The sequence below is a fragment of the Cynocephalus volans genome, chromosome 3 (genome assembly GCF_027409185.1).
Source record: "Cynocephalus volans isolate mCynVol1 chromosome 3, mCynVol1.pri, whole genome shotgun sequence".
NCBI lineage: Eukaryota > Metazoa > Chordata > Mammalia > Dermoptera > Cynocephalidae > Cynocephalus > Cynocephalus volans.
The window spans coordinates 15,863,081-15,874,905 of NC_084462.1; the positions used below are offsets into that span (position 1 = coordinate 15,863,081).

Consider the following 11,825-nt stretch of genomic DNA (forward strand, 5'->3'; position numbering starts at 1 on the left):
GTTCTTGTGCCATTTGGAGATAACGAATAAAAATGACAGCTTTACTTCTTGTTGCTCACGTAAGAATGACATTTTCAATCTGAACATCATCTTTCGCTCAAGAATGGGGATGGTAGCTATTAAGAGACGTGGTGGAATTGATGACGTTCAGCAGTGCTGTGCTGGGATCTGTAACTGTGCTGGTGGGTTTCCATGAGCATCACAGTCGCCTCAGGAGTTTGTTATTTGAAAAATTAGGTTCCTGTACCTCACCCTTGGAAAGTCAGGTTCAGTAGTTTCGTGGTGGCAGGCTAAGAACCAGTTGATTTCAACGTGTGGCTCCATGAGAACCACCCAGCTGTGCTGAGCTAATACAGAACCTGGTGGTACCAGGTTTGTTGCTGCCCTGCGCTCATGTGGTCATCTTTTTCACACTGTTTCGTGTTACTCCTGCCTTTCACCCACCACCGATCCCCTTGAAGGGGGAGGATCTTGTTCCATTGGCCTGTGTATCCCAATTACCTAACTTGATGTTGACTATTCATAAATGTTTATTTTTGAGGGCTTTGCTTTTGTGGTAAATATGAATGCAAAAATTATTTTGGGTTACCACCTTTCTTGTTGTACTTAACACAATTTTACCTTTACCAGTGACTGAGAAGTAATATGGGATATTTATATGTTTGCAGTTACTTGAAAAGGAGAGGGGTTAAGTTTATAAATCAGTTTTTTATTATTAGGTCATTTTTATTTTTAGTTATATTAGGTTTTAACCACTTTTGGGTCATGGGACTCAATCGTTTGAAAACTATTTTGTGTTGACAGTTTCAGGGGCGTTCTTGGACCCAAGCTTAAACATTCCTTTTTTAGATTAATAGATGTTTCATTACAATGGAAAAGGTGTAAGAAAATGGTTTGCCTTAAAATGCTACATTTATTCTCAGGTAAAGATTTTGTGTTGGTAAAATCTATTCATTTTGTATTTACCAGAAAAAGTCTATAAACTTGTTTCTTATTCCTTTCTTTTTAGGACAGTAAGACAGCGCCAAAGTGCAAGCAGACCAGCTTTCAGTGTCAACCACATGTCAAGGAAGGTACCGTCCTCAGATGTCAGCCAGGGCAGCTCTCGAAATCTGCAGGGCATGGCGTCTCTGCGGCCTCCTGTGCTAGATGAGTCTTTGATTAGTAAGCAGACCAAAGTGGACCACTTCTGGGGTGAGTTACTGGGAGATGCAGATCGCCTCATCTACAGTTGAGTTATTTCTCAGGTTATTTTGGGAAGAAGGGAGGTTATGACCCCAGGTCATCCATTTGCCGTGTTACTAGTTGGGAGGAGCATTGGGGAGGTTTGTGCTTGTCACCAGGCTCAAATAGGAAATGTGTTGGAAGTTGTTTTCATCAGCTGCCTCCTCTGGTTATGCTAATGTATAGTTACTTGTCCTGATGTGGAAGATTAAGTAATCAGGTAGTAATCAGATAAGTCTGTTTTTCTAAATGCATTACTCTTGTAGGATGTTTAAACAAAGGCAGTGCAAAAATTCACCAGTGTGTTTCCAAAATGCTCTAAGCAATGAGGCAGCGAAGGGAAAGTCATTAGAAAGCATTCCTGCATGGAGGAATTGAGGCTAAGACAGTCGTGGCTTATGCACTGGCTTGACTTGTGGCAACAACAGTGCGGCCCACATCCTGCTGTTAAGAATGTGTGACATCACCAAGGCTGTGCACAGGGGAGAGAAAATTGGATAAGGAATACAGAGCTGCTTCTTTATGTTCAGCTTGTGTTGGCCCTTTTCAGACCATTAGAAGATCCAGATTAGTTCAAAAAAATTTTTGAGTGCTAATTTTGGGAAGCATTGGTATTTGTGTTTGTTCTGTTTTGCTCAGCTAGTGAGAGTAGTTGCCAGGCAACAGAGATGCATATGCTGCTAATTATAGGGTTTCTGCCTTGCTGAATGAGAGTACTGGGTTTTTATCTAATTCTCCTTATACTTTCTACCTACCTCTTTAGGCCAAATTGTGTGTGTATTGGTATGTGTATGTATTTTCTCCAAAGATGTGGTTTCACCTTGAATCAAAAGATAGTATCTGCATATATCTGGAGAAATTTCCATTAATTCTAGGCATTTTAGGAAATAAATCTTGACCAATGCCATAATGCTAATTTACTCACCGTTGTAACTTTTACCTTTTTGTTTGTTGGGTTTTGTTCTGTTTTGATAAGTTGAGCTCAACAGCAAAAATGTGTGTGGTTTTTTTTTTTAGGTCTTGATGATGATGGTGATCTTAAAGGTAATTTAGTCCTTTTTTCTTCCCCACACTTTTCAAAATAGAAGTTTTAGTTAGATATCTGCAGATTTTAATAAAAGGGTTCCATCTACTTTTTGAAAACTTTAGGTGGAAATAAAGCTGCCATTCAGGGAAATGGTGACCTGGCAGCTGGGGCAGATGCTGCCTCACACAACGGGTATACCTGCAGCGACTGCAGCATGCTCTCTGAGCGCAAAGGTGTGCTCACTGCACACGCCACTGCCCGTGGACTTTCATCAAGGATTTATTCTAGGGACAGGAATCAAAAACGTAAGTCTTACTCTTTTACAAGTTAGAAAAATATTTAATGTCCAAATGTTTCCTTTTCTTTTGATAAACGTGATTTTATAGGCCTCAGTGACTGCCCTATTTCTATTATAGCCTTGAACTCAAAATTATCCTTTAAAAGTTTAAAGAAATGTACCAAAAATTGGCTTTGTCTTACTAGTCCTCTTTCAACTTATATTTTATGTGGCTAGTATTTTTGTACCTATAAGTATTTTGAAATTCTATAAACTTGGAGTTTTGTTGAGCAAAAGGAAACTACTACTTAAGTGGAAGTGTAATAAAACTATGCAGTCACTTTCAGATGCATTCTTTCATTTTCACAAAACAGCATAGATGTTCAAATGTACTGAAGGAATAGCTTTATAGTGGTGCTTTCATCTCTACAGCAAAAAGTGTTTTTGCTACTGTTAAAGTGAGGAAAATATTTTCTGTGGTCACAAGAGTTTTGGTTATAGTGACAGAGGGGACTTCAGAGAATATGCAGATTCTGGGAGGGGTACCCAGAGCCCTGGTTTTGTCTGGGATTGCAGCAGTCATTGCAGGGAACCCTTCCATAGGCAGCCCCTGCCTATGGCATAGGAGAGTTGACTTCAGTGTCCTGGATCTCCTTGCTTGAACATGGAGGTCCTCAGAATGGCTGGGGGAGATGTACAGGTGTCAGGAGTGCTGGGGCTTCCTCCCGGGCACAGGGGACAGCAGAGCCACAGACCATTTTTTTAGGTTTCAGGTGTGGCTGGAATGTCCCTGGAGGCTTGGAGACTGCACGCTTTTCATGACTATCCAGCCTGTTGTTACTGTCATCTACAGCAGGAAGAGGCTGGAGCCTTTGACTTCCTTGACATGTGTCCTGGCTCATTCCCAGGTCCTCGGCACTGTGTCTGTTGATTCCACATCCTGGTGTATTTGGAGATGCTGGAAGTTCTAGGAGGGCAGGACTGTGTCTGTCTCATCTGCTGCGCCTGGTGCCGGGGGTGCTCAGCTAATCTTTTTCAAATGACTGTTTGGACATAAGGAATTCAGTCTTCATTTTTTTTAGTTTTAGCATCTTAGTTTTCTTTTTACCATTTTATCCTTGTGGCCAAAGCTTTAAGTTTTGTCTTGACACTGTTAGCATTAATATAACAAAATAAAGAAGCATAAAAGGGGAATGGAGAGGTGGCAGAATCAAATGGTATGTGAACTTCCTTTATAACACTTTGGGGACTGAGTTGTACTTGGCAGTGTTGAGCATTGCAGCCCCATTTTACAGACAAGCAGACTGAGGCTCAGCCAGTTCAGAGAACTTGCTGGTGAGCAATGGAGCTTGGGACTGAACCCAAGCATTTTAATTCCAGGTGCTCCCCCCTTTATGCTGCACTGCCTCCGGGAGTTCTTAACTATTATTGAGCACCTTGGGGCCAGGCACGGTGCTGAACACATTATGTAATCTGCACAAGGATTCTGTGTATTCAGGGTTTATTGAGGCTGCCTGTTGAAGCTTGCCATTGCTAGGTTGAACATAACATTTTTCTTAGAGTAAAATCACATTCCACAAACTAATCTGATAGAATAATGATGGTCACAGTTAACTGAATATCTATAGAAATATTTGTTGCTTTCCTAAGGCCTCCTTACTTGTATCATATTAAATGTTATGTCTCTTTATGACCAGCCACTCTTTGTGTTGATAATACAATGGGGTCAGTAGGCCTAAGTTCAGCCATGTAGTTGACTATGTCTTCAGATAGAGAAGTAGTTGGTGTGATATTGGTAGTAGCCTCCTGAAATTCATCACACATCCCTGCTTAAATGGTCTTGAGGGTTTTTTTTTTTTTTTTTTTTTTTTTTTCTCAAAGATGACCGGTAAGGGGATCTTAACCCTTGACTTGGTGTTGTCAGCACCACACTCAGCCAGTGAGCGAACCGGCCATCCATATATGGGATCCGAACCCGGGGCCTTGGTGTTATTAGCACCGCACTCTACCGAGTGAGCCACGGGCCGGCCCCTTGACGGTTTTTGAAGAGAATACAAATTACATCTTCATTTGATGTGGGCTTCTATTCTTATCACCTTCCTTGATCTCTTAGACTATAACAGTGATTTGTAGAGCCAACACTGATTTATGACCCTGTTAAAAAAGAAAAAATCTATTTCTAATTATTAGAGTAAAATATGTTTATCAAAGAACATTTGAAAATCACAAACATGCACAAAGAAGAAAATTAAAATCCCCTATAACCTACCACCCAGAGATAACCACACATGATGTATTAGGTCTAGCCTTCCAGGTTTTTCCTTTATTACATGGTCGAGATCATATCGCATGAATTGTTATGTAAATCATATTTACTTAAAATATGTATGACTTTTCTCAAGCATAAATTAACTTTCCCCTCCACATTTTTTCTTTTTTTTTTTTTGTTTTTACATGCTGTATTAGTCTCTTTTCTGTTGCTTATAACAGAATGCCTAAAACTGGGTTATTTATTTATTTATTTATTTATTTATTTATTATTTATCTATCTATCTATATATTTCTCTATCTGTCTGTTTACACTGGCCTGTACGGGGATCCAAACCCATGACCTTGGTGTTACAAGGCTGTGCTCTAACCAACTGAGCTAGCTGGCCAGCCCATAGGCTGGGTAATTTATAAAGAAATGAAATTTATTTCTTACAGTTTTGGAGGTTGGGAAGTCCCAGGTCCAGGGGCCACATCTGGTGAGGGCTGCCTTCTTGGTGGGAACTCTACAGAGACCCGTGGCAATGGAGGGCATCATGTGGTAAGAATGGCATAAGCCAGAGAGCTAACCTTCTCACTTGCTCTCCTTATAAAGCCATCAGAACCACTCCCTGATAACCCAGCAAACCATCAGCCCATGGATTAATCCATTCATGAGGGCAAGACTCACGCAATCCAATCACCTCTTAAAGGCCCCACCTTTCAAATAGTATAATCGGATATCCCAACCTCTTAGCACATAAACTTTTGGGAGACACATTCAACCCACAGCATGTGCATTCTCATTGAAATTCTTTCTTTCTTTTTTTTTTTTTTTGTCTTTTTTGTGAGCGGCACTCACCGGCCATTCCCATATAGGATCCGAACCTGCGGCGGGAGCATCGCTGTGCTCCCAGCGCCACACTCTCCCGAGTGCGCCACGGGCTCGGCCTCCCGAGTGCGCCACGGGCTCGGCCCTCATTGAAATTCTCATTGTAAAATCTCTAAATAGTGTAGTTAAAGTAAGTCCTTCCCCCAGCCCAATCCAATCTCCTTCTAGAGGGAACCACTGCTAACAATAATAGTTCAGTGTGAATTCTTTTTTTTAATGAGGTAAAATTCGTATAACATAAAATTAACCATTAAGCATTTTGAAGTGTACAATTCAGTGGCATTTAGTTTATGTTTTCACAATATTATGCAGCCAGTACCTGAATTCTGCTTTCATGTACCTATAGAACTACATAGTTAAAAAAAAAAAAAAAAAACTGTATAGTTTTGTCTTTACTTAAAAGCTATCATACCACCTGGAATCTTTTAAAAAATGTATCCACATTAAGACATTCTAATTGAATTTGGTATGACATGTGGCTCGGGTACAGATGTTTTTAAAAAAGACCCAAGTAAAATTGGGGAAACACTGCTTTTTTATGGTTAACTTTTGGAAAGTAAAAATTAGAGATCTTTAAAAAAAAAAAAAAAAAAGTTATCATAGTACATGTGTATGTGTGTATATTTATATAGTTTTGCAACTTTTTTCATTTTATATGTTAAATGAGATTAATCTCATTCTTTTTTATTCCTGTCTAACATTACATTTATGTTTGTATCAAAATTTAATCAGTTTCTACATGAACATTCAGGTTTTTTTATGTTTTTATAGCATTAAAAACATCATTTCTTTGGGTGTGTTTTCTTGTTCATATGTATTTGTATACATATGCAAAGCTAGAAGTAGAATCAATATGTAAGAATAATGTGCAATTTCAGTTTAAATAGATTCTTCCAGTTGCCTTCGTAAAAGGCTGGTCCACATTGTTGTCCTCTTTAGCAGGATGAGGGTCCCTTTTTTCTTTACTCTTTCAACGTCTTCATATTTTTTGTCTTTTTAAATTTTGCCAATTTGATGGATAAAAAATGGAATTTTAGTGTTTTTGATTATCAGTGAGACTTACCATGCATTAATTACCTCTTGGTAATTTTTTTGCTTTTTTTACCAACCTCTATATAAATTTTATACTGCAGTGTAAAAGTTGGCACTAGGCTAATAGTCTCAGCTCTGTTTTTTCAGTACAGTGTTCCAGTTCACAAATTGGAATTTTTTCTATTCTTTTGAAAATACTAAAGCTCTAATTTTATTTCTCTAATAAGGTCATTCCAACTCATACTTCACCAATTCAAGTGGGCCTCATACCATGTATTCTGAACTCAACAATTTTCACTGGGCTGGGGAAGTAAGTGGAAGAGCTGAGTCTCAGAAGCACTGTAGGTTGCAAACAGAGACTACAGTGCCCCAAAAGAGGCGGGTTGGAATTGACAATGTGCACACAAGCCTACTCCATGAAGAAACATTTTTTTCAAGAATAAAAATTTCTAGCAGCTGTGATTTGCAGAATATCACCCCACACATTTAGGTTAGCAGAAAAAATATCAGTGATCAATCACATTGTATCTTCTGAAGCTTATAGGCACTATTAAAAAGTAGCAAAGGATGCCTTTATATTTTTTATATAGATATTACATAATTTAATTGATCACTTGTCAATGATCTTTTCGATTGTTATTCCCCTGTTGCAAATGCTGTAGCAAATGTCCTTGAAGGTGTTTTTGGTGTTCTTGTTTACTCCTTCTCAAGTTGGTGGGTCAGAGGTCACGTAAGGAAGTAGCTGTTTGGCATTATCTAAATATTGTAGTGTCTGTATAAATGATATTGGGGTGAAATGATCTCAAATTGGATATTTTATAGAAGATTGCTAGTGCAAAAGACATGGTGTTAGGCTTTCCCGCGTTGGCTTGGTTTGCAGCTCCATGTCTCGGTATTGCTGTCATCTGTCAGTAAGGCTCTTACCAAGTTGTCTTTGGTGCCCGTTTTTAAAGTGTTGCCTGAAATTAATAATCTGGGTATCTGACTTATCAAGGGAGTAAATGTTGGCTATGGGTATCTGACTTATCAAGGGAGTAAATGTTGGCTTTATGGGAAGAAATAACGTGTGTTCACGGTTTTTTAATAGGCGGTGCATCTTTCTACACGGATAGGATTTTGTGGCTGGCCAAATACACTTCGTCATCTTTTTCGTCATTCCTAGTTCAACTTTTTCACGTGGTTTTAATGAAGCTCAATTATGAATCAGAAAATTACAAATTGCAAAGTTATGAATCAAAAGATTATGAGTCAAAAAGCTATAAGTCAAAAAGCTATAAATCGAAAGGTATTTAAATAATTTTTTTCACCTTTTCCCACCAAATAATGCTTTCAAGGTGGAAAAAAACTATGCTTTTTCTTACAAGGCACTTCATTCACATTTCTCCTCTTGTGATCTTAACGCTCTTGCTTGTGGCTGCTTTCTTTGGATCTTTTTATTATGGGAGCTTATGAAAGTTTTAATGTGTTCTGAATACAGTTCAGTTTTCTGAAAGTTGATCAATGCTTAAGCATTTTTAAAGGTTTTTTTTTAAAATATGAAGGTTAATATACTCAACTTTTGATTTTTGCTTATTACCATTTTAAAGCAAATACACTATTTGAATGGTATTTAGAATCATGGTGTTTCAAAAAAATTTTAAGCAGGCCCATCTTTGTATTGTATTGGCTACACATAGTATTTAGCCAGGTGGGGTTTTAAAATCTCTTCTCATAATCAAAGCCTTGGCACCTGTATTCACCTACATTGTAGGAGCCATCAGCTGTTCTGAAACTTGGAAGTGATCTGTTTAGCATGTTCTTTGATTCTGCTGGCTTTGTTGGGGTCTGAGAAGCATTTGTGCTCAGCATTGGTGAGTTTTCTAAGCCTCTTTTGCGTATGTTGCAGCTCATGCCAGTTACTGTGGGAGAATGAATGTAAAAGAGTTTCTCAGAGAGGATGGCCACCTCAGTGTAAATGGGGAATCACTGTGTAAGTATGGCTTCATTTTACATGTGGAACGGTTGGTCTTGGAATTGGTTCCCTCCAGTTGTAGTACTGGGCCGCTAGTAATAGAGAATGAACAACCCAAATGATGAACACGATGGCCCTCATTAATTAAGATGGGCTGGTAGAGCTGGCACTTAAACCCCTAATAATAGAAGCTAATAGCCATCAGATGCGTATGCTTTGGTTTTTTTTTTTTTTTTTTTTTTTTTGCATAATAATGTTTCCTAGTTTTTTAAAACTACTATTGTGTGCACAGTTCAGGTTGACAAGGTTTGTATATTAATCTGTCCCATTAACTGCTTGTCACCACACCCACAGGCGATGACTGTAAGGGGAAGAAGCACCTTGAAACACACTCAGCCCTCCACTTGCAGTCTTCAAGGCCACGCAGGGTGGCAGGGACCATTTGGCACATCTGTGCTTATGCAGGTTGTCTCTTGCACTTTGTTTTGTTTTGTTTTTATCATGTTCTTTCACAAGTGCTTGTTCCTCGTTTGGTTTGTGTTTGGAATTCAAGTATTTTAAAGCGCTGCTTTAAAAACTGACAGGAATAATATTAACTTGGTTTAAAATATGGAGAATCTCATTTTTGAAAAGCTTCTTTGTAAATTTATTTAGTATGAATTAAATGTGTGAAAGGCAATTTATTTCAGATGAGATTAAAAGTTTAGAAAAGGCTAATTACTAATTACCCTCCTGTGCTGGAGTATTGCAAAAAGCTCCTTGCCCCTCTGTCCTGTTGCTGGAAGTACCTCATTGCTTTCGTGATTACTGTCTGTGTCCTGAAGTTCACGGTAAGGACGTTTACACTTAAAAAATTAGATGATTTCCAGTTTATACCTGTAACTTTCTTGGTAAAAGGGATAACTTCCTTAGGCAAGTTTTTTTTTTTTAAGCTGAGCTTCAAAAATAATTGTCTCTTAGCTATTAATCAATAAAGATAAAGCAATTGGTATTTTTTTAAAAAATCCTCAAACCATATTTCTTTGCATATCAGCCAAGTTGGAATTACTTAGTAGTTTCAGGGGTCAACATGCAAATGTTAATGAGTATATAACTTTCAGCAATTACTCTTGAAAAAATGGAACAAAATAGATTTTATAAACAGTTTTCTGCCTTTTATAATGTGTTATGTGTGATACTAAGTTTGTTGTGTTGTATTGTCATCCAGTGGAACTACCAGTTATCATTCCAAAATACTTTTTCACTGGTAAATGTTAGCCTTTAGAATAATTTTAATTTCTGACTTTGAATAATCATTTTCACACCCATAGTGTTTGAACTGCTGGTGTCTGTGCAGTTTCAGTTTGCTTTAAAATATTATCTTTCAATATAAATTCTGCTATCATCAATTGCCAACATTTATAGGGTAGTTTCCAACCACCACCACCACCCTTGGGTTTTATAAGGGATATTTATCTGCATTTTACATTTTAAATATCTGCTGGCAGAAGTGAATGAAAACTATTAAAAAATATAGAGGGTTTTCATAAGTTAATTTCAGCAAGTATCCTGCTTAGGCTTAAAATAGTTGTTTTTGTCTAGAGGCCCTTGATTTACTAATATGAGAGAGTTTTGGTAAAATGTGTATCAATAGGAGTTTCTTGCCATATTGTCATTATGAAGAGCTGGTTCTCTGGATTCTGTGTTTGAGGGTCCCCTCCCGCACACATCTTCTCTGTCACAGGTTACTTCTTGATGCAAATGCTGCAAAGGATCGGAGCTGCAGGATGGTTTGTGTTCGAGATGGTGTGGTCGGTTCTTTGGTTGGCCATTGTTGCTCCAGGTGGTTATTTTGGATTTCTGTGTTAGCATTCTCTCCAAAGCTTTTGGCAGTTAAGCACCTGCAATAAATAATTTACTTAACCAAATAAAAATTTCATTTTAGGTTCTCATGCTTTGATCCTTGATGTAACATATAACATATTTCATTCTTTATTACTTAGAAATGCTAACATACTATACTTTTGGTTGCATGAGCATCTTTGTTTCTCTGGTGTATTGGGTTTTGTGTAAGTCCAGCTGCTTGATTTCAGTGTAACTAAGAATGCATGGATTTGGTGTTTTCTCTCTTGTATCTTGTCTTGAGTATTTATCTGCATTCTATATTGCTTTTCTTGCTGTGATGACTGGCATCATCTTAATATGCTTCATCCCTAATCTCATCTTAATATACTTGAAAATATCTATTAGTAAATTCCCTTGTGCTTCTAACTTGGTCATCAAAAAAACAGTCCATTTAAGAGCTTGGTTTTCCTAAGAACATTTCCTTAGAATGTTTGGCTTTTTCTCTTTTAGGGAAGGCAGCCTCTGGAATGTTCTGGTGGCTAGGGATTGGATGGTACCAGTTTGTTACTTTTATTTCTTGGCTGAATGTGTTTCTTCTTACAAGGTAAGGAAATTGCTATCATGTCAGTTTGGTGTTTTAAAGAACCCAATTTTGTGCCAATTGCAGGTTATCGTTTGATTTATTATTATTATTATTTGGGGGGGACAGCTGGCTAGTACAGGGATCAAACCCTGTATGATTTATTATTTTATAATGATTTAACTTATATTTACATAGTGTTTTGTAGTTTGGTATACCATTTCATATTTTATAGAGTGCTTTTATATTCTTATATAATTTTTTAAACCAGCCTGAGAGATAGGAAAGGCAGGGAAAGGCAAGTGTGCAGAGGTGGGGCAGTAAGAAGGTGGCATAGCTGGAAGGCCTGGTCAGGAGGAGACCCAGTGCCTGTGATTCCTGCACTAGTGCAGTCCCAGGGGACCAGGCTGCCAAGGGGATAGCGATTCAAGGTACTCAAGGCCTTTCCTGTAGCACCAGCATGGCGCCTTCCTTGCTCATAGAAAGTTAGTGAACATGTTTGATTGTTAACATGGGTCTTGCGGATACCGTTTTATGGGAAAGTTCTCCTGTAGGTATATACAAACTTTGTAGATTAAACTATAACTGCTTTCCTAATATTGTAAGGGGGATATTTTGTATAAAATTATCTAGAGGAGGGAAATAGAATGGTGAACCATGCCTTTTACTTTTTCCAAGTTAAATGTTCTTATTTTTATTCCTAGGTGCCTTCGAAATATTTCCAAGTTTTTAATCTTGCTCATCCCACTATTACTTTTAATAGGTAAGTAA

At 38.0% G+C, this 11,825-nt stretch overlaps 1 protein-coding gene across 6 annotated transcripts in view; it reads left to right on the forward strand.

Annotated features, from left to right (window-relative positions):
• Positions 1–11,825, forward strand: part of SUN1 (Sad1 and UNC84 domain containing 1) — a 51,489-nt gene that overhangs the window by 18,564 nt on the left and 21,100 nt on the right. For 3 of the 6 annotated variants that reach the window (XM_063091419.1, XM_063091420.1, XM_063091418.1), the window contains exons 4-12: positions 1,010–1,194; positions 2,242–2,268; positions 2,374–2,556; positions 7,787–7,984; positions 8,585–8,668; positions 9,005–9,115; positions 10,374–10,472; positions 10,985–11,078; positions 11,759–11,817. In XM_063091419.1, the coding sequence (XP_062947489.1) occupies positions 1,010–1,194; positions 2,242–2,268; positions 2,374–2,556; positions 7,787–7,984; positions 8,585–8,668; positions 9,005–9,115; positions 10,374–10,472; positions 10,985–11,078; positions 11,759–11,817 (1,040 nt within the window). The remainder of the gene's footprint in view (positions 1–1,009; positions 1,195–2,241; positions 2,269–2,373; positions 2,557–7,786; positions 7,985–8,584; positions 8,669–9,004; positions 9,116–10,373; positions 10,473–10,984; positions 11,079–11,758; positions 11,818–11,825) is intronic. The other 3 variants (XM_063091421.1, XM_063091422.1, XM_063091424.1) reach the window with 3 other exon arrangements.